General features: G+C 35.1%; 1 protein-coding gene across 3 annotated transcripts in view; it reads left to right on the top strand.

Annotated features, from left to right (window-relative positions):
* Positions 1 to 25,370, top strand: part of MARK1 (microtubule affinity regulating kinase 1) — a 117,771-nt gene that overhangs the window by 69,048 nt on the left and 23,353 nt on the right. For 2 of the 3 annotated variants that reach the window (XM_044762754.2, XM_044762753.2), the window contains exons 4-10: positions 2,325 to 2,373; positions 3,453 to 3,518; positions 7,326 to 7,396; positions 10,431 to 10,487; positions 13,871 to 14,107; positions 14,196 to 14,315; positions 25,116 to 25,215. In XM_044762754.2, coding sequence (XP_044618689.1) covers positions 2,325 to 2,373; positions 3,453 to 3,518; positions 7,326 to 7,396; positions 10,431 to 10,487; positions 13,871 to 14,107; positions 14,196 to 14,315; positions 25,116 to 25,215 — 700 coding nt within the window. Of the gene's footprint in view, positions 1 to 2,324; positions 2,374 to 3,452; positions 3,519 to 7,325; positions 7,397 to 8,157; positions 8,312 to 10,430; positions 10,488 to 13,870; positions 14,108 to 14,195; positions 14,316 to 25,115; positions 25,216 to 25,370 lie in introns of those variants that run through there. The other variant, XM_070501419.1, reaches the window with a different exon arrangement.

The following is a 25,370-nucleotide window of genomic DNA, read 5'->3' as shown; positions in this document are numbered from 1 at the left end:
GAGATTTTGGGAGACTGTGTTGTTAAGGATGATTCTAAAATTTCTGTAATAAGGTGATGAATGGATATACAGAGCTGGAGGAAACCAGGGAAAGATCAAATTTGGTGTGAGAAATCAAGTGATGAGTTTGAATTCCTGTGAGACAACCAAGTGAAAATATTGACTGGTTACTTGGTTATAAAGGTTAGGATAAGAAGAATGCTCTGGATGAGAAATTTAAATTTAGTAGACATCAGCAGATTGATGATAGTTGGAGCCATGATAAATCACCCAGGAAGAACACAGAGAGAGTAAGAAGACAAAGGGTCTAAGAACTAAGCCTTGGGGAGCTCTCTGTTGAAAGATTGAGTGGAAGGGAGAGGACCCAGCAAAAGACTGAGCAGCCAGTGAAGCAGAAGGAATGTCCAGAGGATGTGCTGTCAGAGCCGAGGAAGGAGATGGTCTCAAGTACTGAAGACTGAGAGGTTAACTGCATGTTCTTTGTCCCAGTATGTTGAAATGAGAATGCATTTCACAGTTACAGAAAATAGCATAGCTCTCTTGAACGGGAATGAATTTTCTTTGACATTCCGTTTATTGATGTACAATTTTAATTATTAAACTTATAAGTATCATGGATTTCATAAAAATTTGTTTATATGAAGCAGACACACGCAGACTTATGTACTACCTGGATTTGGTATAGGAATTAATGAGGATAGCCAGGACAAGATTTTTGTGGTAGATAAGCCTTAAGTAGGTTTTTCCATTGGTGTGAAATTTTCTTGAGGCGTATCAGCACATTATATTTCTGTTTTTAAATTGTGATAAAATATACAGAAGATTTACCACTTTAAGCATTTTTAAGTGTACCATTCAGTGGCATCAACATTCACAACATTCACATTGTTGTGCAGTCATCACCACCATCCATCCAGAGCTTTCTTTATCTTCCCAAACTGAAACCCTACCCATTAAACAACAAACCCCTATGCCTCTGTCCCCCACAGGCCCTGGCAACCACCATTGTACTTTCCGTCTCTCTTAATTTGACTGCTCTATTCTAGGTGCCTCATATGTAAGTGGGATCATACAGTATGTATTCTTTTATGACTGGCTTATTTCACTTGGCATAACGTCCTCAAGGTTTGTTCATGTGCTAGTATGTGTCAGAATTTCCTTCATTTTTGAGGCTGAATAATATTCCACTGTATGTATGCACCACATTTTGTTTATCCATTCATTTGTCAGTGGGCACTTGGGTTGCTTCCACTTTAGCTGTTGTGAATAATGTTGCTGTGGACATGGGTGGATAAGTATCTGAGTCCCTGCTTTCAAGTCTCGTGGGTATATACACTTTCTCCACATCCTTGCCAACACTTGTTATTTTCTGGGTTTGGTTTTTTTTAAGCAGTAGCCATCCTAATGAGTCTGAGGTAATATCGCTTTGTGGTTTTGATTTGCATTTCCCTAATGATTAATGATGTTGAGCATCTTTTCATGTTCTTTTTGGCCATTTGTATATTTCCCATGGAGAATTGTCACCTCTGAAAGCACCAACTTTAGATTTTATTCTGATAAAATGCATGTGTCATATTACAGACTTTTTAGAATATGACTTATTGGTTGTTCTATTTTTTAAAACTAGTTCTTGATTTTGAATCGATGACATAGTCAAAGAGAACATAGAGAAAAAAATACCAAATCCTGTTTTTGAAAAATAGGCCTTATATAGTTTAAAAAGTAAAATAAAACGAAGGGAAATTTTAACATTCGTATTTTAAGTGGCTTATTTTCATTTTTGCTTTGGTTTTATATGAAGTGGTAAATATATTTTTATTATTCTTTAATCTTATTATATAAATCTACCTAAAAATGCTAATGAAAATAGTTTGTTTCCTTTTCAAATTTCATTTAAATGTAGGTTATATCATTTAATATTTCATAAAGTGTCTGATCAACTGATAGAGATGACTTTAAAGAGTCAGACCCTCAAGGAAGGTTGTTTTTGGATAAAAATCATGTGAAAGACCATTTAGTTTCACTTCCACAGTGTTTTTCTTTTATTCCTAGAAATGAAGAGTAGTTGAGTTTTATTGTAAGTGGTACACACACACACACACACACACAGAATCGTTTAAGTTAATCTGGTTAAAATTATCCTGGAAACCAAGTCTCATTAAAGTTAGATTTGGAACTGAGAAACAAATCTCATCCCTTAGTTCATTACCAGGACCCTGCACTGTCTTGTAAACGGTTGAATTTCTTCAAATGGACGTTTTGATTGGCTCTCTGCTTTAGTGTTCTTTTTTAACAGAAGTGTGTCTGCTTGTTTTCTTTAACAGTTGTTTCGAGAAGTACGAATAATGAAGATATTGAATCATCCTAATATAGGTACGAAATTTATATACACAATTAATGATGAAGTATTTTCCTTAATTTGAGGCTATTTGAAAAGATACAATTTTAAGAAGGTTTTATATAAAAAAGAAGAAAAGTGATAACCTGAGAAAGTGATACTTCAGGTAAAAATAGAGATGTTAACTGAAGGTTACAAATTGCTGTTTTCTACTACCTTACTATCTTCTACTCTCCACTAAAATATATATGACTTGAAGGTAATGCATACAAGTGTGTTCTGTATCTCTTTAATAAATCTCTCTAAGTAGATTGCATGCCATTTAGGTATTGATAAAAAAATGAATTCCAGATCATTTGATAATATGCATTTTAGTTTGATCATAGTTTATAGGCAAAGTAACTAATTAGAATTTTAAAGAAAGTAAAGAATTGATTTCAATTTTAGTGAATTTATTTCCGTAAGTTCTGATTTCCCCCCATATTTACAAATAAATATTGATTACGTATGTATTATATGAAGTCATTGAATTGTAAGAACTAAAAAGCAATGCTTTTTTTAATCTGTTTACTTTTTAAACACATATTCCTTGCACCTTTAAAACTTTTATGTTTATTAGAGATACTAATGTGATTGTTTTTGGTGTATAATTTCCACTACATAAGTCTGATAATTTATTGGTTTTTTTAACCAGAAACTTTTATAATATCACATAGTTTTAGAATTTTTTTGGATTTGTACCAAATATTATTTAACATTTTAAGATAGGCTCATTATAATATAGTTTCTTTTTAAGCTTTAGTTAAAATTGTATTCTGATTTTAAGATTTTCCTTTTTATTACCTTATTCTAATTAGAAAAAGTAATGGTTTTTTAATCCCAGAAACGTAACTCTCTTTTGACCCAGCAGTTGGTTCCAAATCACTTCATGGTAAGTAGTTTTCTTCCATAGTAGTAATAACCCTTGAGAGAATTTTTAAACTTAAATTTGTAATTAATAATTTTTAGTAACTACTTAAGTTTTCCACTGGTTTAATGTTACCTTAAATTTTCTTAAAATGTATCTATTAGGTGCTAACCATTGCAGAGTTATATCTCTAATTTCTTTTTTCAGTAAAATTGTTTGAAGTTATTGAAACAGAGAAGACCCTCTATTTAGTCATGGAATACGCGAGTGGGGGTAAGGATGAGGGGAATTGAAAAGTTATCTTGGATGAGTCATACGGAATTATCAACACCCAAAGGTTCATTGTATTATTTATGTTTCCATTGTTGTTAATGAATCTGTAATTTTATTAAAATGCCTTTAAGTGATATCTTAAGGAAAATTCAGTGTTTGCTTTCAAGATCTATTGATCTTACATTTGGAAGTTAGATTTTGACTTATTTAAAAATTACTTATGGACATTTTTCAAAGCTCTAAATTTGCATTGTTATCTATGAATGTTTCAATTCTCTTATCTAAATATTATATGATAATATTATGATTAGAAGCTTTAGACTGTGAGCAAGAAATCTCAAATTTAGAATGTATTTAATAAAGTTTATAGTAAAAGCATATTCTAGGTCAGATGTTTATTTCATTCATTGTTTATATATGACAGATTCTCAATGTATATACTTTTTCAAAATAATCCATAAAATGTTTCAATTTGAACGAGTATTGATCTATATATTTTACAAGTTAGAAGACTGAGTTGACAAGGAAATAGGAAGATGCATTTGTAGTAGAATATAATGTGTATTTTGACTACATAGTGTCAAAAACAGGAATGATTTCTAAACACTGAAATATAATAGAAAATTATTTTCATCTCCTGGACTTTCCCTAAAATGAGAGAAACGTCAGCTCAAAATCACTGTTCTGTTAGGCATAGTACTTAACGTTTTCGGAAACAGGTTTAAAATTTATGGAGTTAAATCATTTAATAAGTAAAAAGAGAGCTCTTGAAGGTTTTAAGGGCTCAGAGAATTTAAGCAATTGAAGGAGAGGGCAGCTGAAATTATTTAAACCACTTTGGTTAACTTTTTTGCTAATCAATAGAAAAACTTCGTGTTGGATTGTATTGAGTCCTTTTAGCTAAAAAAGTATATATATTTTTATGGTGATTCAGATTTTATGTAACTAGAATAAAGAAGATTTATTCTAGCCTAGAGCATCTAAACTATGTGATTTTATATTCTCTTAGATTTCTAAAATTTTTTACTACAGATATATATTTTTTAATTGCTTTTTCAGTTTTTTATGCACTTTGAAAGTTTTAGTAAATTTGGTTTTTTGCAAAGCTTTATTTCATCCTGAAAATATTTTGGTGTAGGTTTTTGACTTAACCTGAAAACCTGTGTCATTAATGTTTATTATTATAGGATTTCGAATAAGTATCGTGCAATTCACATAAAATATAGGTCTATAATAAAATTAATGAATCTAAAAATACCACATAATGAACTATTTCTCTATTTTTCTATTCTTTAGTTAGATTTATATAATAATTTGTCAGCTTGGGCACCCTGAGTGTTATTTTTAGTTCAGTTATTTTTTTTTTTAGTCATCTAAAGTCTAAAGAAAGGGGCTAGACATGCTTTGATACTTTCGTATGAGAAATAGACTGCTAAAAGTCTGTGGACACCATTCTGTTTTTATGAAGGTCCACCGAAAGGCTGTGTTAATATTAGTATGTATACTGTATTAACGATCCATGGTAAGTACAGTCAACTCTCTATTGGTGCTCATGAAAGGGAGCAATGGCTGGAGTAATAGAGCACACAGGGTCGTCGCTGATCTCCTTCAGTAGCATAGCTGGACAGGCAGTGTCGTGTAGAGAGCTGTGGACTGGAACGCAGCCCCAACCAGGTGGTCCATCACTCAATTCTGATTCCTGGTGATGGATTTTCTTTGGGTCTTGCCAGTCAGTGATCCTGTAACAAAACCATCATGGTTCTGTGGCAGTAAATCTAGAAGCATTTTCTTGCCTTTTTAATCTATAAGTGGCAAGGCAACTCTGGAAAATAAAACACTTAGTATTTTTCCTCTGAAATTTCCAGATATTTTAGGATTGAATCTTACGTGCACACTACAAACCTAGCACGAACAAGAGTTGAGTCAGACAGCTCCCTCTTTGCCAGGAGTAGATCAGTTCATTCTGGTTCACTAATGGGGCAAAAGCTCTTCAGTGATTAGAAAAGTAGGGAACTCCTTTATGATTTTGAACCATGTTTAGTCCACAGGAGCCCATTCTCAGCCCATCTGAGAAAGCTTCTAACCATTAGAAGTAGGTTTCAGGGCCACTCTGGAATGGTGTGTTTATTCCTTCTTTCATTCATGCCAACAATATTTATTAACTGTTTACTGTGTACTAGGTAATATTCTAAGGGCTGGGGACACATGGGTGAGCAGAGACAAAGTCCCTGCCCTCAAGAAGATTGCATTCTAGTTAGGGAAGCAAATCCTAAGTAAACAATATTTCACAAGTGAAGGACTGAGTCATGTAAACGTCTGAGGGATGAGCATTCCAGGCAGAACTTAAGAGTAGTCCAAATCTTTGAACTCTTGCATATATCTTTCCCAGCCTAAATTCACATATGTAGAATTAACTGCTATGATGGGTCCACTAGGGCATCCATTCATTTCTCTGTTGTCATCATCCCATTTAATCATTTAAGTCTGCTTGATATATGCTGTCTGACATTGTAGATGTATTAGTTTCATCTGACATACGTCATTACGTATTTGATTTTTAATATTTTACTTATATCTTAGGACTGATATTTCATATATGTGTATGTAATATATCTGTATACCTGGATACAAATATATAATTTATTGAGTGCTTACTATGTGCCAGTCACTGTGCTAAGCACATGCATTGTTTCATTTAATCCTCACAACAGCTGTGTGAGAAAGGCCATAGATAGAAACTGGGTCTTAATGAAGTTAAGAAATCTTCATAGTGTCTCCCGATAGCTCCTTAAGGCTAAACCAGGACGTACCAAAATTGGTCTGATTATAACGCCTGAGTTTTTAAACACTTTCTGTACTTTCTAAGAGCTCTTTAAGCCACTTTGTGTGTTTTTGATACACATGTTTATCTATATGTTGCAAATTATAAGAGCACAAAAAATAAATTTATCCCTTGCACTGAGATATTTTATTTTTAATATTGTAACTATACATTAATTTTTTTTACTATTATTGACTAGAGAAAAATGAAAAGCCTTAGACATGTAAACTAATGGATCTATCACAAGATTTCTACAGTTTCTAGTTATCTTTAAATTATTTCAACAAATATGTTTTGTCTGTCCACTTTGTGTTCTGTCATGGGGATGGAGATACAGATAAAGTACAGACAGGGTGATATTCAAGTAGTTTGCAGTTCATTTGGGGTAATAGGAGATGCGCACAGGATGATTTAATTCTGTATTATAAGAAGTTAAATACCAAAATAAATGAAATGAATGTAGTGAGAATAAGCATAATCAGAGTATAGGAAGGAAAGAAAGAAATCAATGTGGATGGAAGTAGTGAGACGGAATTTGACTAAGACTACATGACAAGTGGAATTTAAAAGAGAGAGATCCAATGTAATATGACTTTTGCTATTTTGTTTCAAACATAGGCCCCAAATGCAAAGCCAAATGTAATTTTTGATTGCCCATACTGTGGCTTCCCTTTATTAGAATGGATAATAAAGAGTTGACTGTATTTTTACATACTACTTGAAAGCAGAAAGCAAGTTTCCTTGGTTGTGTTTTCATGACTTTCTTAAAGAGTTTTGCTAAATCATAAGATGCTACAGGTATTCAATTTTATATGTAATTTTTTTCCTTTTTTTCTATTCATGTAATGGTTTGTGATTTACGTAGAACTATCAGAAAATTGTAGGCCAAAACCTCCTTTAAAAACAAGACAAAAACTTGACGTTGCATATATTGTTAATTGAAAATCTCTGTGTATTTTACTGCCTGCTTTGCCTTTCTGATTCAGGTGAAGTATTTGATTACTTAGTTGCCCATGGAAGAATGAAAGAAAAAGAGGCCCGTGCAAAATTTAGGCAGGTATGGAAAGTAGTTTTCAACTTTGTTTTTTGATATTTTTAGTGATGTACAGTGCACAGTATCACAAACTGGACTTCAGAAGACATGGTATTTTAAAAAGAAAAATTCCTGTTTTCTTTTTAAGAATGGAAAGCTGAAAAAGAAATCTTTTCCTCCTGAATTTAAATTTAAAAATAGTTACAAATGATTATTTTTAGATTACCATAAATAGTGAAATGTTTACAGATGAGACTCGTCTTATTAATTCCTTGATAGTCTTAGAAATGTAGACTAGACTGAGATAGATAGCAAAGAAATACTTCATCCTTTATCCAGTAATTCTTGCCAAGTATTATTAGTTTTATGTATGTAGTATAAATATGGCTGTTTAAAGAGGTTATTATTTTATTTTCTTTTATAATTAGAGATGTCTTGGTGTTAGAACTCATATTTTGTAGATTTAAAGACTATGGTCAATTTTATTTAGTCAGGTAGGCAGAGAACTTTGCAAATGTGGCAGAAGAATATAGTGATATTTGTATTTCTGGTTCAAGTTGAATATGACTTGTTACAGAAATGATAAAATAAGAAAAAGTAATTTAAGTTCATCTAAGATTTCTTTTTTAATTTTTAGGAATGAAGTGATTAAAATTAGCATTCTTTGTAAATTACTGTGGAAATGAGAAATTAATGAATTGTAAATTGTTCATAAAATTGACTTAAGTAAAGTTTCAGCAGACAACTTACTGTATCCCAAACTTAACCTCTGTGAATGTTTTGAGGTGGGAGGATCTCGCCATTGAATAATGCAGTAAAACTTGTGCATGTGGATGGGGATTCCAGCAGGAGTCAGAAGCCAGAACTCTTTCATGGCAGAAATTCCACCCTGCTAGAGAAGTGTGTAATATTATAAACCTCCAGGTTTGACTGCTAGAGGTCAGTGGTCATAGAGTTTGGGGAGAATGACAGCATTCTCTTTAATTATCTTTCCTTTCTTAAGTCTTTAAGTCTCAGGAGATTTTGTTTTCTAGAAATGCCTCTAGAACTGCTTCATAGAGACCATTCCGTCTCATGTGAAATGCATGTTTGATAACCAAATGATTGTCTATAACATGCCTTCTTCACTGTATCAAGACAAAGTGATTTGAAAAAGATAGTGTCATTATCAGCGAGTTTCTGTCATCCATGCTAGCCCATGTAGTATGTCAATAAGATGTATTAATATTTACAGATAAAAGTGTATATCCATTGGCTAATGAACATGACTTTAGTGAAAATTGGATATTAGAATTTTGAAGCATATTGCTTAAGAGAACTAATACTATAAATGTTCATTGTAAGATTCTGCTGCATTTTGGGGGCTCACACTTCAAATTGATCATAGTCATTCACAGTGGCTCTGCTCAAAAACATTTAATGGCTCTGTAGTACCTGCTTAGTTTGGAATTCAGAGACTTTTACCAACCTGTCTATCACGGTTTGACTCCCACTGTTACCCTTTTCCCACCTACATTGTGTTGCCCCAACATCAGTGCCTTTCACCGCATTACCGTCTACTTCCCCATCACCAAATCTCCACGTTTTAAAATATTACTGTCCTTCAGGGATGGCTTAGATCATCCAGGAAGCATCTCTAACTGAAATTTTTCTTCATGATTCCCCCATTTCCCTGTACCTCTGCTTCTGTGATTCTGCCTTGTATTACAGTTACTCATATACATGTTTTCTTCTCCTAATCAGACTGTCAGCTCCTGAAGGGCAGGGTCCATGTAGTGTTAATTTTTGTATTCTTCTAGCAACAAGCACATTTTCTTGCACATAACAGGTACTCAATAAAATGTTGAGTCAAAATAAATTTAATTGAATTACATATTACTCATTGTGTGTTGATTTTCTTTTGAATTCATGTTTTCTCTGTTTGAACCATGTTAGTATACATTAGCATAACTTTATAAAACAGTACTGAACTATCAATTTCATCACTTCTACTTTGAAGTTCCTTTTTTTAACCCATGTTTCTTTCAGCGTGGTCATACTTCACATCACCTTTGGGTTTCTAACAATCTCATTTCTATCTCCATTTGTCAATGCCTAATCAATATTTAACATTCAAACTGGGTTTACATTTAACTGAATCCACAGAATTGAACGTTCTGCTGTGCATTCAAATGGTCGTCCTCCTATACATCAGATATAATTGTATGTACAAAATAGTTCTTGATTGCTCTCAAATTCTTGCCATTTCTGTATTTTATGTAGTAAATAACTGTCATAGAATGTTCATAACCTATTTCTCATTTGTATCTTTGACCCTTAAACTGTTGGGTTCCTCCCTGTTTAGCCTTGTCCCCAAAGAGCCCTGTGTAATGGTTAAAAATCATGACTGTATACAAAATATAGTTACCGTTGTAGAATGCTTTGCCTGAATTAGTGACAAGTTTGAGATTGAATTTCTTTTTTCCTTCTTTTCTTTTGATAATTGGGTTTCTTTTTAAGGCTCAAAAATTTTCCCATTTCTTTGTATGTGAACAGCCAAATAGAGGGTGTTGCTAAATACCCCATTGATAAGTTCTTAGTCAGTTGACCTCACTAAAGAAACATGCTTTGAACACATTTTATATAATTCCTAAAATAGACTCTTGCTTTTTGAACTTGAATCGACTGTCTTGGGATACTGATTCGTGTGTACCAAAGCTCTTATTCCAACATTGGAATAAACCATTTGACCAAAACTATAAATTGTACACATTTCATCATGTAAATAGAGAAATGTAACAACCCATAAAAATCATCACAAACTCTGACAGAGAAATATTTTAGTGTATTTCAGCAAGAGACTACTGCTTTTCCACATTTTCCACATTTAAGAGTGAAAGTTTCATCACTCTGACTTTAATGTGTATAGTTTTCTGAACTAAATGAACAGTGAAATTATTAAATATTACTTTGAAATCCTAGTTAGTAATTTATCTAAGTTGGAGGTGATAATTGGGGAAAAATTGCGATGTTTTACCATAAAATCATTTTGAATCTTTTATCCAAATGTTTATTTCAGATTGTATCTGCTGTACAGTATTGTCATCAAAAATGCATTGTTCACCGAGATCTTAAGGTAAGCAACTGATTTTATAACAAATTCTTAATTATTAACAGATATAGTATTAGAGCTATCTTTTCGTTGCCTAACTGTGCCAGGTACTATACAAGGAAATTAGTTTTTATTTAATCCTCATAACAACTTTATGAAAGGCAATATTTTCACTGAGGAAATGAGGAAAATATGAATGAGGTTATCTAGCATTAAAGGCTAGAGGATTTGTTTCATCATTAATTAGCTTATTTTAACAGAGAAATGTGGAACTTTGTCCCAGACTAAGAATGCCTGAGGTCCCATTCAATCAGAAGCAAGGTCAGGGGACAAATCCAGGTTTGTCTGATGTAAGAGCCAGAGTCCATTTTTTACATCAAAGCTCAAAGAAGTAAGGAAATTTTTTAAATGTTTTTATGAACATCAAATGCTTGTGATTAGTATAAACTGGCATCTGTTAGAATCAGAAGTGTGTGATAGTCAAGAAATGTTTGTAGTAATGAACTTGGAAGCAAAGATATCTCTTTGAGGTACCGATTTAATTTCCTTTGGGTATATTTCCAAGAGAAGGATTGCTGGATCATAGGTAGTTCTATTTTTAGTTTTTCGAGGTACTTCCATATGGTTTTCCATAACAGCTGTACCAATTTACATTCTCTCCAGCAGTGTACAAGGTTTCCCGTCCTCCACATCCTTGCCAACATTTATCTTTTATATTTTTGATCATAGCCATCCTAACAGGTGGGAGATGATATCTCATTGTGATTTTGGTTTGCGTTTCCCTGATGATTAGTGATGTTGAGTACCTTTTCATGGACCTCTTGATCATTCGTATATCTTCTTTGGAAAAATGTCTACTGAGGTGGTTTGGGCCATTTTTTAATTGTGTTGTTTGGTGTTTTGCTATTGAGTTGTATGAATTCCTTATGCATTGTGGATATTAATCCTTTATCAGATATATGGTTTGCAAATGTCTTCTCCCAGTCGTTAGGTTGTCATTTTGTTGATGGTTTTCTTTGCTGTACAGAAACATTGTAGTTTGATGAAGTCTCACTTGTTTACTTTCACTTTGGTTGCCTGAGCTTTTGGTGTCATATCCAAAAAGTTAATGGTACTGTCCTGAATATTGGAAATTTGCTAAGAGAATGGATTTCAGATATTCTCATCACACACACACAAAAATGGTAACTATGTGCGGAGATGATATGTTAATTAGCTTGGCTATTATAATTATTTCACTGTGTGTATGTACATCAAATCATGTACACCTGAAATATATACAAGTTTTATTCAAAGATAAACAGAAAAAAAAGAAAGTAATGGTTGTGGCCAAGTAAGTTTGTTTTTATTTAATGGAGGTAGAAATATGTCCCTGAGCTAAAATAGTTTGTCTTTTTTTCCTTTTTCCCTCTTCTTCCAAATTTAACTTACGTTGTTTCTTACCTTGGAGTCTAGTTTTCTTTTTTACTTCTTTTCCTGTGGCCTCTGTCAATTACTAGCAGTAGTTTATATTATATTTGAAAGTACTGTACTGCATAGTTGTCAAAAGTCTCATCCTGGGGCCAGCCCGGTGGCTCAGCAGTTAAATGCACACGTTCTGCTTCGGCGGCCTGGGGTTCGCTGGTTCAGATCCCGGGTGCGGCCATGGCACCGCTTGGCAAGCCATGCTGTGGTAGGCGTCCCACATATAAAGTAGAGAAAGATGGGCACGGATGTTAGCTCAGGGCCAGTCTTCCTCAGCAAAAAGAGGATTGACAGCAGATGTTAGCTCAGGGCTGATCTTCCTCAAAAAAAAAAAAAAGTCTCATCCTGTATTTGGCTTTATTTTTCTGAGATTACAGACTTTCTACTGCTCCAAATTTTTCTATTTCTCAATTTCCTCCCTCAGTCATTTTAAAGGGAGATCATTTCTGCAAAGAAAGGGAAAAAGAGGACTATTCCCCTGCCTGTGTGTTTGACTCCCAATTTATCTCATTTCTTATATGAAAAAAAAAATCACGTTCAAACCCTGTGTTTTCCTTCCAGTCGAGTGGAGGGAGTTTCCTGTACAATTCTGGAAGGAAACCTCAGAGGCTCCTCAAGCTCTCCTCCTCTGAGGCAGCTTGGGTACTTTGATATCCATCCAGACATCTTCAGAGAGACTGAGAAAAGTCAGCTTGCTCACACGTGGCCTTAGATATTTACAACGACCAGGCCCTTACATCAGAACATCAAAATAACCTGCTTTTATCACACAGTCCATAAATTATTTATGTTATGGTTTAATATAAATCTCCCAAATTTATGTGCTGTTATAATATTTATGTCATAAATCACACCACATTTTGTTGTGTATTTTTGGGTGTTGGATGTATCTCCATTTTCCAAAACAAATATCCCAAGCTAGCATACCTTAAAAAAAGAGAGGAAGATGGGGGGTGGGGGAGGGAAGAGCTCTATGATGGGCAGAGTGCCTGGCTGTCATGACTCTTGGACCTCCAGTGGTGGAGAAAACTCTGATCTTCATTTTAGTCAAATTTTACTCCCTTATGTGATCTCATAAATCACTTCTACAAAGTAACGTATAACTTTGTTAGTCTGTCAGTTGTAACGTCCAGTTTGAAACAAAACATGTACAGAAGCAAATCCTGTATTGAATTGCTTGCATTTACCAAAGGCACATTTAAAATGTTTCCTTTCAGTGATTCTGATGTGGGATTTTAGAAAACCAGCATCTCAGAACATGAGGGGGAAAAAATCACTGCTTTCTACCAAAGTATACCTCTAGGAGAGGTCTCGTTTTAGAACAGGAAGAGGAAGCTTCAGACAGACAAAGTCTAATGGAGGCGGCACTGTATTGTTTCATTTTACTGGAAGAACAGGACTTTGTTGAGGAAGCGTTCTGTAAGAGAGGACGAAGGATCGAATTCAGTAGAACAGAACCTCTGCCTGGCAGTTATTTTAGGTATACTCTAGAGCTTTGCATTATTAACCAATGATACTCTATTAAAATGGAGCACTGTTGGGTAAACTTGTTGATTAAGCCCAAAATGGATTAACATTACCTTGATTTATAAGTTCTTTAGAATAGGTCACGTTAAGGTACAGTTCCAGCATGTTTCTTACCATGAAGAAAGAAATGGGTTTAAAATATCCTGTGAAAGAAAATGGGTTTTAAATAACCTTTCTTAGAGAGTTGCAGTTATGCATATAAATGAGAGCTTTCCTGTTTTAGTGTTAAAATTGAGTCTTATATTGATGTAATTCTGAGAAGCTATGCGTTGAAGTACCAAGCTGAGCTTATAAATTCGATATTACATTTAAAAATGAGAGGCAAGGAATATGTGTTTGGGATCTGAAATAATTATAGTGAACAGTTTATTTTACATAGGCTTTTTACATTGTCCTTTTTATTATCTTCCTCTTAGGCTGAAAACCTTCTCCTTGATGCTGATATGAATATTAAAATTGCTGACTTTGGTTTTAGTAATGAATTTACAGTGGGGAACAAATTGGACACATTTTGTGGAAGCCCACCCTATGCTGCACCCGAGCTTTTCCAAGGAAAGAAGTACGATGGGCCCGAGGTGGATGTGTGGAGTCTTGGCGTCATTCTCTATACGTTAGTCAGTGGCTCGTTGCCTTTTGATGGCCAGAATTTAAAGGTATCAGCTAAATCCAATATTGATGTTTTATCCCCAAGCATGATAATTTCAAAAGTCAGTTATAAGTGCTCTCTTTCGCCTCTTTAAGGAGCTGCGGGAGCGAGTCTTACGGGGAAAGTACCGTATTCCCTTCTATATGTCCACGGACTGTGAAAATCTTCTGAAGAAGTTGCTAGTACTGAATCCCATAAAGAGAGGCAGCCTGGAAGTAAGTCCTTTTTTATACTCCAGTTTTAAGTTTAGCAATTAAAATATTCCAGGAACTGAAGAGCATTTTAAATAATTTATTTCCTGTGTCTTTTTAGGAAAATTGCCGAATCATCTAATTTGCCTTTTGTTTAAAGCTAGGGAAAGCGACATGCTTCTTTCACTGCTCAAAGGTTGTCACAGTAGGTTTCTTTAAAGACTGTTATTTCTTCTTTGTCCTGCAGTGGAGTATTAAGTTAAAACAGCGTAAAAATAGAGATAAAATTGACTTCTAGTTGGAGAAGGAGGAAAACCTAGACTCTGTCAGGAATTGCTTGATCCAATACAGAAAGCTTGTATTTAGTAAGTACAAATCTTTTGAGAATAAAAGAAGATAGTGGAAATTCTAATCCAGTAAATACTTCATGGCTGTATCTGATATTAAAAAAATTCCTTAGAAACCTCTCGGAATCAGTACAGAAAACTTGCGATTTAAGTAGAGCATATTGGAAACAGGTATTTCATTTCTTAACACATTGTTGTGTTGCCTACCTACGTTCCCTATGTGAGGTTATTTAAAATAATAGACACTGTTATAAATGTACTCAGTATGTGACATCCAAATGACCTCAGAGGTTCGCATAACCAAAATGTCCAACCTTTTTTCCCCTGACACAGCAGTCAGAACAACTCATTTCTCAAGTATTTTTCCCATCTGGTTTTTAGAATGATATACTAAGATAATTTCAGAGATTCAGCATGTATTATTCATTAGTACTTTTTTGTCCTCGTTTATTTGCCTTAGTAGATAGGGTAGAAAATTCCGAGAATTAACCTCATTTAAACTGTGCTTTTTTAGTGTAGCAGTGGGGCTTTCTGGCACGGACTCCATGCTGGTTAGGAGGCAGCCTTGTAGGGAGCCATCCCTGGGCACAGAGCTCACAGGTTAGTTTGGGCTGTGTAATTTTATTCCAAAAATATTTTTCACGAAAAGACACAGTATGTTTTGATGGAGTTAAGATATGGTCAGTTCCATTGGGAAATTATTTTCAGTGCTTTATATCAGTGAATCAATTATCAGATATTTTTTACTGAATTGTTTGTTTAAATGTGATTACTCCCTTCCTATGATTTTTGTATTTTTTCCTTTGGCGGTAAAAGGTTATGTTAATAATGTTTTAATAGAGAAGCCTGTGCAGTAGAAAAGCCCATTTTCATATTAACTGCTTTTCTAAACTTACTTTGAATTGTTATTCCTAGTTAAAAAGTTAAAATTGTTGACTCTCATATCATTTCTAAAATTTTATGGCAACGTAGGTCTCTCTTAATCCTGCTTTCTGACCCACTTTTATCATAGGAACCTGGTTTACCTGAATGTCACTTAGAAAATGTCCAGTTGAGGCACCAGCTCATCTGATGAGCAGAGCAAAAGACATACAAAAATTATTTGGGGGGAATAGATGTTACGATCTCTGTGGACAGACGATAAGATGTACTTAGTGTCTTAAAGGTGATTAATTTACAGTAGCCAGATATTTATGTCTTTCATTCTTAGTATTAAAATGCGAAGGATTAAAGTATTAGAATTTTCTGAGCTTAATTTAAAAGCCGAGTTATGATTATTGAAACATTTGATCATCAGAAGCTGAGCTTGATGTATTGAGTCTGGAACCTCCTGCTCCATCTTATCAAAACTAAGTTTTCAGCCATGAAACCATGAGTCTACATTGGAAATATTGTCATAATATTACAGATAATCACTATACAAAGGCCAATCTCCTTCACAATTCCCAGAAATAACTTTCCAGAGAAATCTGACACCATTTAAAAAAAAAAAGATTTTTTATACCAGACCTTAAGAAACTCCCTTTGAAATAGCAGTGACGTTGAAAATTGTCTTCACTTTTATTTTTCATACTAACTTTATTATCAACTTTCCAGCAAAAGAATCCGCAAGCTGTGTTTTCAAAACACTAGTCTTCAGTGTGTAAACATAAATTTTTATGCAGTGTTTTCATGTCATGGTGCATTCTTTTTGTTTTTAACATAAGAATTTTTGGTGTGTACTTTTTGCTTTATCATAAACGTGAGCTCCTTCCTTGTCAATAGCGGTGTTGTTCTCCTTGGATTATGGATTATAATTTATTTAACTATTCCTTGTTTGTTGCATATTTAAGTTGTTTTCATTGTTTTTGCTAAAACTAATGTGATATACTTTTTTTCCTTGTGGGATATATGCTTAAATAAAGTCTCCAGAATTAGTAGGTCAAAGGGTATAAACAAACTGATAGGTCTTATAGATTATTGCCAAAAGATCACATGTGATCTGAGGCATTTGAAGGTACCTATTCTCCACAGCTTGTTTCAGTATTGGATATGATAGTTTCTTGTATTTGATGCCTTTATGGTAGTAATATGGTTTGTCATAATGACTTTAATTTGTATTATTTCATTAGAGATAATTCCCAATTTTTTAAATAACTAGTTATCCGTGCTTCTTCATGTATAAACTCTCTGTCTCTGAACTACTTGTCTAAAGAAGTCTAGTTAATCGGCCTTATAGATTTGTATTGGCTTCGTACATTTTAATATGGAATGTTTCCCCTGTTCCTATATTTAAGAAAGTGAAACTTTATGTATTTTTTATGTCACTTGAGTATCATGAGTTATTTATTAAACACTAGTCTTTCTTCACTATATAATTTGTTATTATTGAAATTTGGCTTAGAGAATCTTGTTCAGCCGCCTATTGTCTTATTAAACTTCTAGTTTGACTTACACACCTTCCTGTTGCTTCTCAAATATGGCTGCATACTTAAGTATTTTTTAAAGCCTTATAAGTTAAGCACCTTATTTATCTTCCATGAAAATAAAATTAATGAAATTAGTTTTACATTCTACTTGCTTGACCTATGGTTGTTTCTAGACCTAAACAGTTATATAATTTTTCAGGTCATATGTATGAATACTGTCAGCACTTGCTCAATTGAACTAATAATGGGAGGGACAGCATCACACCTGATTTTTAAAGGATTTGTGTTTTATGTTGTACACTAAGGGTTTTTCCCCCCTATTTACTGGAATATCTGTCTAGATTTTTTTGTTAGAAAGAAACTGAAAAACTTTTCTGCCATCCTCTCTATGTATATTTTCTTTCATTCTCCCAGCCCTTAGCCGGCATGGGCTGTTACCTTTCAAAATAATGCAAAATTTGAGCCTAAAGCAAAGCTCCTCCTTATTGCTGTTTCTCTTTCATCTTACGTTCTCCTCAAAAAGTATTTATTTTTACTATCAACACTGTTTTCAGCTGTTGCTAAGATAATCTTGAAAATCTTGTTTATGTCTGCCCAGTACAAGTGACAGTAAAAAAAAATAGTTTATAATAATATTTTTTAAAAAATGAAAGATTTCTAAGTACAAATTCAGAAGTATCTACTTTACTTTACCAGGATTGAAACTATTTAAGAAAAATTATTTCCATCTAGCCATCCCTAAAGTCCGTAATTTTTTAATGTGCACCTAGGTGTAGGGTGTATATTTCTGCTGTTAATTTATTTAATTCTTTATAATTCATCTGAATCAATTATTTTGCCAGAATTTCTCAGCAAGTAGTCATTTATGTTCATTGGCAGTGACGGCTGAAATAAACTTTCTTTTGTTAAATTTGGTATCTTGTTTGACCTCTTGTTTCTCATTTTGAGATATCGCAAGTGAAATCCGAAATGGATTCGTTTATTCAACTGATTCTATTGCAGTCTGTTGACTAGTGCTTTGTGCCCTGCCTGAAACCACATAGCCGGGGTCACCTGAGCCCTCTCCTGTCAGCAGCACCTCCGTTTCCTGCGGACATTCCTCCCTTGGCTTTTCATGTTACCTCTGTGGTTCCCATGGAAGAATTTTGTACAGACATGAGGTTCAGACTTCTAAGGGTGCTTCCAGAGGCCTCTTCTCTTTCATGCTTCCACATCTTGTTGCTTTCTATGCCTTGTTCTGGGGAAAGACCTTCAAATTTAGAATTAATAGAGCTAATTCCCGTACCTGTTCCCCTAAGCAGATCTTCTTCCTTCCCACCTTTACCTTCCATTCCTTTTACAGAAGGAAAGTTTTCCTCAGATTTTTTTATTTTGCTTTGAAATAGAACTTTTTATGAGACAAACTTTGCTAACTGGACTCTTGGCGATTCCCGATGACTAGAATAATAAGACAGGAAAGCACAGCTGTGTTCTTTCTCTGGTTGCTGCCCAGTTGCTTTTGCTCATCACTGTAATTTTTCCACTTTCCCTGGATCAGCCTTCCCTCAAATTTATTTTGTGTGGGGACTAGCAGAGTCAGTGCCCCTTCTACAGGTCCTCAGGTGGTTCTTTTCCCAGTGCCGATCCTAAAATGCTGCTCATCCTCCTTGTTAATAAAATGTAGCGTTTCTCCATTGCCTATCAGATCAAGTTTAAATTCATCATCTGAAAATACTGACTTTATCTCCCATTCTTTGACTGCATATTCCCTCTGTTCCAGGTCAAAGAAGAGAGCTTCCTCACTATTCCCTATTCACATTCCTCCGCCTTGACTTTTCCACCAATCCAAATACTACCTATATTTCAAGAGTCACTTCAAATCCTACCTCTTATGATTCCTTCCCTGAAAACTCCAGCCCACCCCCCAGCTTGCTCTTTTTGGTCTTTATTAATAGTCACAGTTTTGAATAGTTAATTCTGTTGTGTGTTCAAATATTTTCATGTTTCACGAGTAAATCTTATTTCCACAAATCAAAGACAAATTGCCTGAGTGTTTCATCCACATACATATTTTTCCTCGATGTGGACAGATATGTAGTGGTTTAAGAAAGGAGCACCAAATAAACATAGTTTGATTGAGCAACATGTCTTAATTTTACTTTTACTTGCTTATCTTTCAACTGTCAGATCTCTCATTGCCCCTGTATTGCTTACTTAATTCACGGATACCCTATTCTGCTGGGCACCTGAGTTAAAATCCTCAGGGCCCTCTTGGATTCCACCTTTTCCCTTACTCCCCAAAATAGATTTTGTCATCAAGTGCTATAGATTATATCTCTACAGAATTTTTTCTTCCATTTTCTCATGTCCAGTTCAGTCCTCTGTTGTCTGTCTCCTGGACATTTTAACAACTTCCTAAGATGTCCTCTTATTGCTAATGTCTTCTCTGCTTTTTATCTTACCCCCAGGGCTTCTGTAGCAGCCTTATTTTAAAACACTGCCCTGTTCAAAAGCAACAAAAAGCATTTGTGCTGAGAAAGATCATGCAAGGCACAGTCTTAATCCTCAAGGACTTTAATAGAGTGAAGGAGATAGACCCATACACAACTAGCTGTATAAAAAGGTAGAACATGGTAACGGGGACAATACGATATAAACAGAATTCCATGGGAACACAGAGGAAGGACAGATGAGTAATGCAGAGAAGAGGTTTTATTCATTCAGTCTACAAATATGTCTTGAGCATTTGAGGGGTGGGTATATTTAGGTGCTGGATATGCGATACTGATCAAATCACATTGGTCAATCTTTGTTCGAGTTTATGGTCTAATAGTGGAGATAGATAATTAAAAGGTAAACACAAAATGTTTACATAGTGACAAGTTGCATTAAATTGTAGGCAAAGATCAGAGTACTGTGGAAGAGTAACAGAAGGGGTCCAGATTTGTGTCAACATTGTAAGATAAAAAGGAACTTAGGTGGAAAAAGTTGGGGAAAACATTTCACACAGACATCCTTGTCTTTTACTCCACTGAGAAAATAGAAACCAATGGCCATGAACTCTTGATTCCCGCTACCATAGTCTTAACATTACTGTCACAGTGAAGAGGCGTCTTTTCTCTTGTCCAAGACTTAGCCATTCATTCCTGTGCTGGAGTTAGCACGTATGTGCCCTCTCAGTGCCTTGCTCCTTCAGTAAAGCTCTCTCTTCTGTACCATCCAAATCTCCTCTCTACCAGCTCCTTTCCCTCAACCTTTATATGTGCTTAAAGATGTCCCATTAAAAAATACAGTCATCCTTCAACCCCATGGTCCTTGTCCAGTATTCCTTCTTGCTCCTCTCATTCTGGCCAGACTTTTTAAAAAGTATCCCCAGTTTTAGTCACCAATTCCTTGCCTTCCATTTGTCTCCATGCATTGCCTTCTGACTCCCAGTTTCACTACTCCACTGAAACTGCCCTCAGTAAAGTCACCTGTCTTTGTTGCTAAATGCAATAGATTACTTTTTTAGTTATCACCGTGTTTGACAGGACGCCACTGCCTCCTCTTTGAAAATCTCTTGCCTTGCCTTCCATGTCACTATGCAACTTCTTCTCCTCCATTTCTTGTTTGCATTATGCTTCTTTCTGACCTTTAAATGCTGGTGTTCCTTGAGGCTCTACCCTGGGCCCTCATCTGTTCATCCTTAATTCTCTTCATTGTTTCTGGAGAATCCCACCCACTCCTACAGCTTCTGTCATCATCCGTTGGCTGATTCCTAACTATCCATCCCTAGCCCAGATTTCTCTTGAGCTTCAGAATAAAACGTCAAGGTGTTTACAGAATGTGTTTATTGTATATCCCGTAGCACCTCAAACTCAGTTATCTGAAGCCGAACTCCATCCTTCCCCATCCAGTCTACTTCTCTTTCTGAGTTTGGTTTCTCAGTAAATGGCATAAACCTCTGCTCAGTTGTCTAAACCAGAAACCTGGCATCATCTTCAATTTCTCTGAGCCTTTTCACCTCTCCCCACATATCCAATCACAGAGTTTTGCTGATTTTACCAGCCAAATATTGAAAATGTCTTTTTTGTTTTGTTTCCACTACTTGCATTTCATTCAGACTGGCATCATCTCTTTACTATATTCTAGCTAACACCTCTTAGTTGATTTCTCTGCCTCCGGTCTGGAACCCTGCCAATCCACTCTCCACACACAGGCCCGAGAGACTTTTCAAAATCACACTCTTCAAAGATACCCCTTACATGATTGAAGGAAACCTTCATGATTTGGTTTAAATTAGCCGTATTAATTTCCACCCCCCCATCTTGCTCCACAACCCATCTTATACTGTGCTCTTCAGTCATACTGAACTTGCCGTCCCCAAGACATAGCCTGTTGGTGTTTGCCCTGCACCCCCTTCACCTGCCGTTTCCTCTGCCTGGATCACGCATGTTTTTTTGCTTCCCTTCCAGTTCCTCATTGCATGATTCACTCTTATTTACTCTTCCAGAATCTTTCACTTACTTAGGATGCTACTATTTATAAACCTCATTCCATTGGTTATTCTTTTCAAACTCTTAACATTTGTAATCTTAAATTTGAGAACACTAAGGACTTAATTTGAGTTCCTTTGAAAAACCAGAAGTATTATGTCTAGCTTATGTTAGTTTTTTTCTGTGGCCAATCTCATTTATCATAAGAATAACCAATCTCTAAGAGCTCCCATTAAAAAGTAATGAGTTGATAAAAGGGCAGTTAGATTCTTTTGTTTGTACTGGTATGTGTGTGTGTGGTGAGGTGGGACTTGTTATAGATTTATTTGAAACATATTTAAAGGCTTTCATTTTTAAGCATCAACTGAGCTGCCACCTCCGTGTGCCTCCCTTCGTTACTAGATTTGTGCAGTCCAGCTGTAGAAATGAGTCAATAAAGGCATCAAGGAGTAGGTGGGCTGGGTTAGAGCCTGAGAAGCACAGAGGGATTGTATGTGCTGTGTAGCTACCCATAAGTAGTTCATTATATCCTTAGAGGATTTTTATCTCTTCACCTTCTAACCCAGGAAATTCTGCTGACAACACAGTTTTACTACTGCAGGTGCTGGTACCTGACTATTGTCTAGGGTTCTGCCAGACATAGTGTCTGAGAGAGGGGAGATGAGGAACCTTAATGTTTTGGGAAATCATGTGGCAGGAATTTGCAGCTCTGCTTTTTTCTTTTTTTTCCCCTGAATGTGCACCCTCCCCAACACTTTTCCCTTTATTGATGAATAATCACTAAAGACTTAATGGCAGCATTATTATTTTTTAAATTTGTAGTGGGTCTACTTTTATTTAAATTAGTTGGATAATGTCCTTAAGTTACCATTGCTCAAAGTGGTTATAAGAAATAAGTTAGGACTGCGTAATCTTTCACTGTGTATATATGTACCACAACTTCTTTATCCATTCATCTGCTAATGGACACAGGTTGCTTCCGTGCCTTGGCCATAGTGAATAAGGCTGCAGTGAACATGGGTGCAGATGTCTCTTCGAGATAGTGATTTTGTTTTCTTCAGGTATATACCTGGAAGTGGAAAAAAGAAGGAAATCCTGCCATTTGTGACAACATGGGTGGACCTTGAGAGCATTATGCTAAGTGAGATAATTCAGACGAAGACAAATACTATATGATCTCACTTATATGCGGACCCTAAAAAAAATGAACTGAGGAAACAGAACAGATTGGTGGTCACTAGAGGTGGGAGTTGGGGGGTGGATGAAATGGGTGAAGATGGTGCAAAGGTCCAAACTTCCCGTTATAAGATAAGTTAGTTCTGGGGATGTATTGTACAGCATGGTGACGATAGTTAACAGTACTGTATTGTTTATTACTAAGTTATTAAGAGAGTAGATCTTAAAGGTTCTCATCACAAGAAAAAAATCTGTAACTGTGAGGTGATGGACGTTAACTAAATTTATTGTGGTGATCGTTTCACAATATATACGTACATCAAATCCTTATGTCATTTACCTTAAACTAATACAAAGTTATATGTCAAATATATCTCAATAAAATTGGGGGAAAAAGAAGGTCCTAATCTTTTAAGAGTTACATGTCTGCATAATCATATTTTAAGCGTATATGAATTATCTACAAATTTTTATTAAAATATGTGTCGTGTGACCAAGACCATTGGAAAACTCCTCCCATCTAACACAGCAGTATTCTTATAGATCCCAGCTATTAGAGCTCTGCTCTGGAGTTCTTATGTTCTAGTAAATGATTATGGTAAATATTATTAAATGAGGGGAAGGTACCTGAGCATTCAAGGAATTAGCCTCAAAAATATCTGTGCATGGAAAATTATTTTTCTAATTAGTAGAATATTGGCAAATAAAGTTTAGAGATGGAGAATATACTTTGCAGGACCTGGAAAAAGAATATTAATATATCAGCACCTAGAATGTTGCTGAATGAAAACCTAGAACTCTATATTAATAAAATGTTAAAAATGTTTCTAGATTAAAAGAGAATTATTCCCCTCTAGTTTGCCCTTTTTTGTGTGTGGTAAAAAATACATAATACAAATTTATCTTTTTTACAATTTGAAGTGTACATTAGAGTGTTGTTAACTATATGCACGATGTTTTACAGCAGATCTCTAGAATTTTTTGTCTGACGTGACTGAAACTCTATACCACTGAACAACAACTCCCCATTGCCTCCTCCTCCCAGCCTCTGGAAAACACCATTCCACTTCTTGTTTCTATGAGTTTGATTACTTTAGATACCTCATATAAATGGAATCATGCAGTGTTTGTCTTTTTGTGATTGACTTATTTCACTTAGCAATGTCCTCAAGGTTCATCCACATTATAGCATATGACAGGATTTCCTTTTTTAAGGCTGAGTAATATTCCATTGTGTGTATACCACATTTTCTTTATCCATTCATCCATTGGACATTTAGGTTGTTCCCTATCTTGGCTATCGCAAGTAATGCTGCAGTGAACGTGAGTGTGCAAATATCTCTTCAAGATCCTGTTTTCACTTCTTTCGAATATATACCCAGAAGTGGAATTGCTGGGTCATACGGTAGCTCTGTGTTTAATTTTTTGAGGAACCTCTGTACTGTTTACCATATCAGTAACACCGTTTTACAGTCACACCAACATTGCACAAGGGTTCCACTTTCTCCACATCCTCACCAACGCTTGATATTTTCATTTTTTTGGATAGTGGCATTCTAACAGATGGGAGGTGATATCTCATTGTTGTTTTTATTTCCCTGATGATTAGTGATATTGAGCATCTTTTCATATGCTTATTGGCTATTTTTATATATTCTTTGGAGAAATATCTATTCAAGTCTTTTGCCTGTTTTTAATTGGGCAGTTTTTAAATTATTATTGAGTTATAGGATTCCTTTAAAAATTCTGGATATTAACATCTTATCTGATAATGGTTTGCAAATATTTTTGCCATTCCATGGGATGCCCCCACTCGGTTGCCTTTTAACAACCAGGACTGACTGTTTCACAGCCTCAGCTTAAATTTTACTCTGGTAATTCACAGTGACCCGTGTTTTCACCCTAATTCTTACTAATTCCTGACTAGAGGCTTAAATTTTGATAACTCTCCCCTCCCATATTCTCTGAACTATCTTTACTGACTAACCCTGATTTCCATTCCCCATGATCTCTTCTTTCCTAATGTTTTATAAGTGGTGATTTTAAAATGCAGGTGTATATTTGGTAGAAGACCAGGAAAAATTATAATATCTTCATTAATCTTAAATGTAAAAATTTGAAGCAGAGGTTAAAATCAATAGGTTCTTATGTTAAAACTTTCAAATGTGAAAAGACTCCTTTTAGAGGACTATGGGCAGCAGGTTATTTTGAATCAGTGCATTTGGTGAGTGTGTGGGATGATGGTCATAGCTGTCATAAGATAGGTAAATGGGTTCCAGAGCCCCACACCCCTTGTTGGCCTGCTTATCAAACTGGAAACAGTCACTTTAGTTTGAAAACACATGATTCTTGCTGAGTGAACCAATAAATTTCACATTTGCCAAAATAAGTAGCTGAATGTTCTGATTGGCCAAACATAATGTAGAGTTTATTTCCTAGCAAATAATGAAAGATCGATGGATGAATGTTGGTCATGAAGAAGAAGAACTAAAGCCGTATGCTGAGCCTGAGCCAGATTTCAATGACGCGAAAAGAATAGGTAAGTATGTAAATATCGTGAGAGCTGCTGTCCCTGTGCTATGAGTCCTTTAGTCTACCAAAATAGTGTTTAAAAATATAAATAGAAAGCAATTTTTATTTGAAAAATACTTGAATTATCATCTTTTCCCCCAAATATGCACTAAACATTGCAAA

The sequence above is a fragment of the Equus asinus genome, chromosome 30 (assembly GCF_041296235.1).
Source record: "Equus asinus isolate D_3611 breed Donkey chromosome 30, EquAss-T2T_v2, whole genome shotgun sequence".
NCBI classification, from domain to species: domain Eukaryota; kingdom Metazoa; phylum Chordata; class Mammalia; order Perissodactyla; family Equidae; genus Equus; species Equus asinus.
This window is presented reverse-complemented; position numbering and strand designations above follow the sequence as displayed.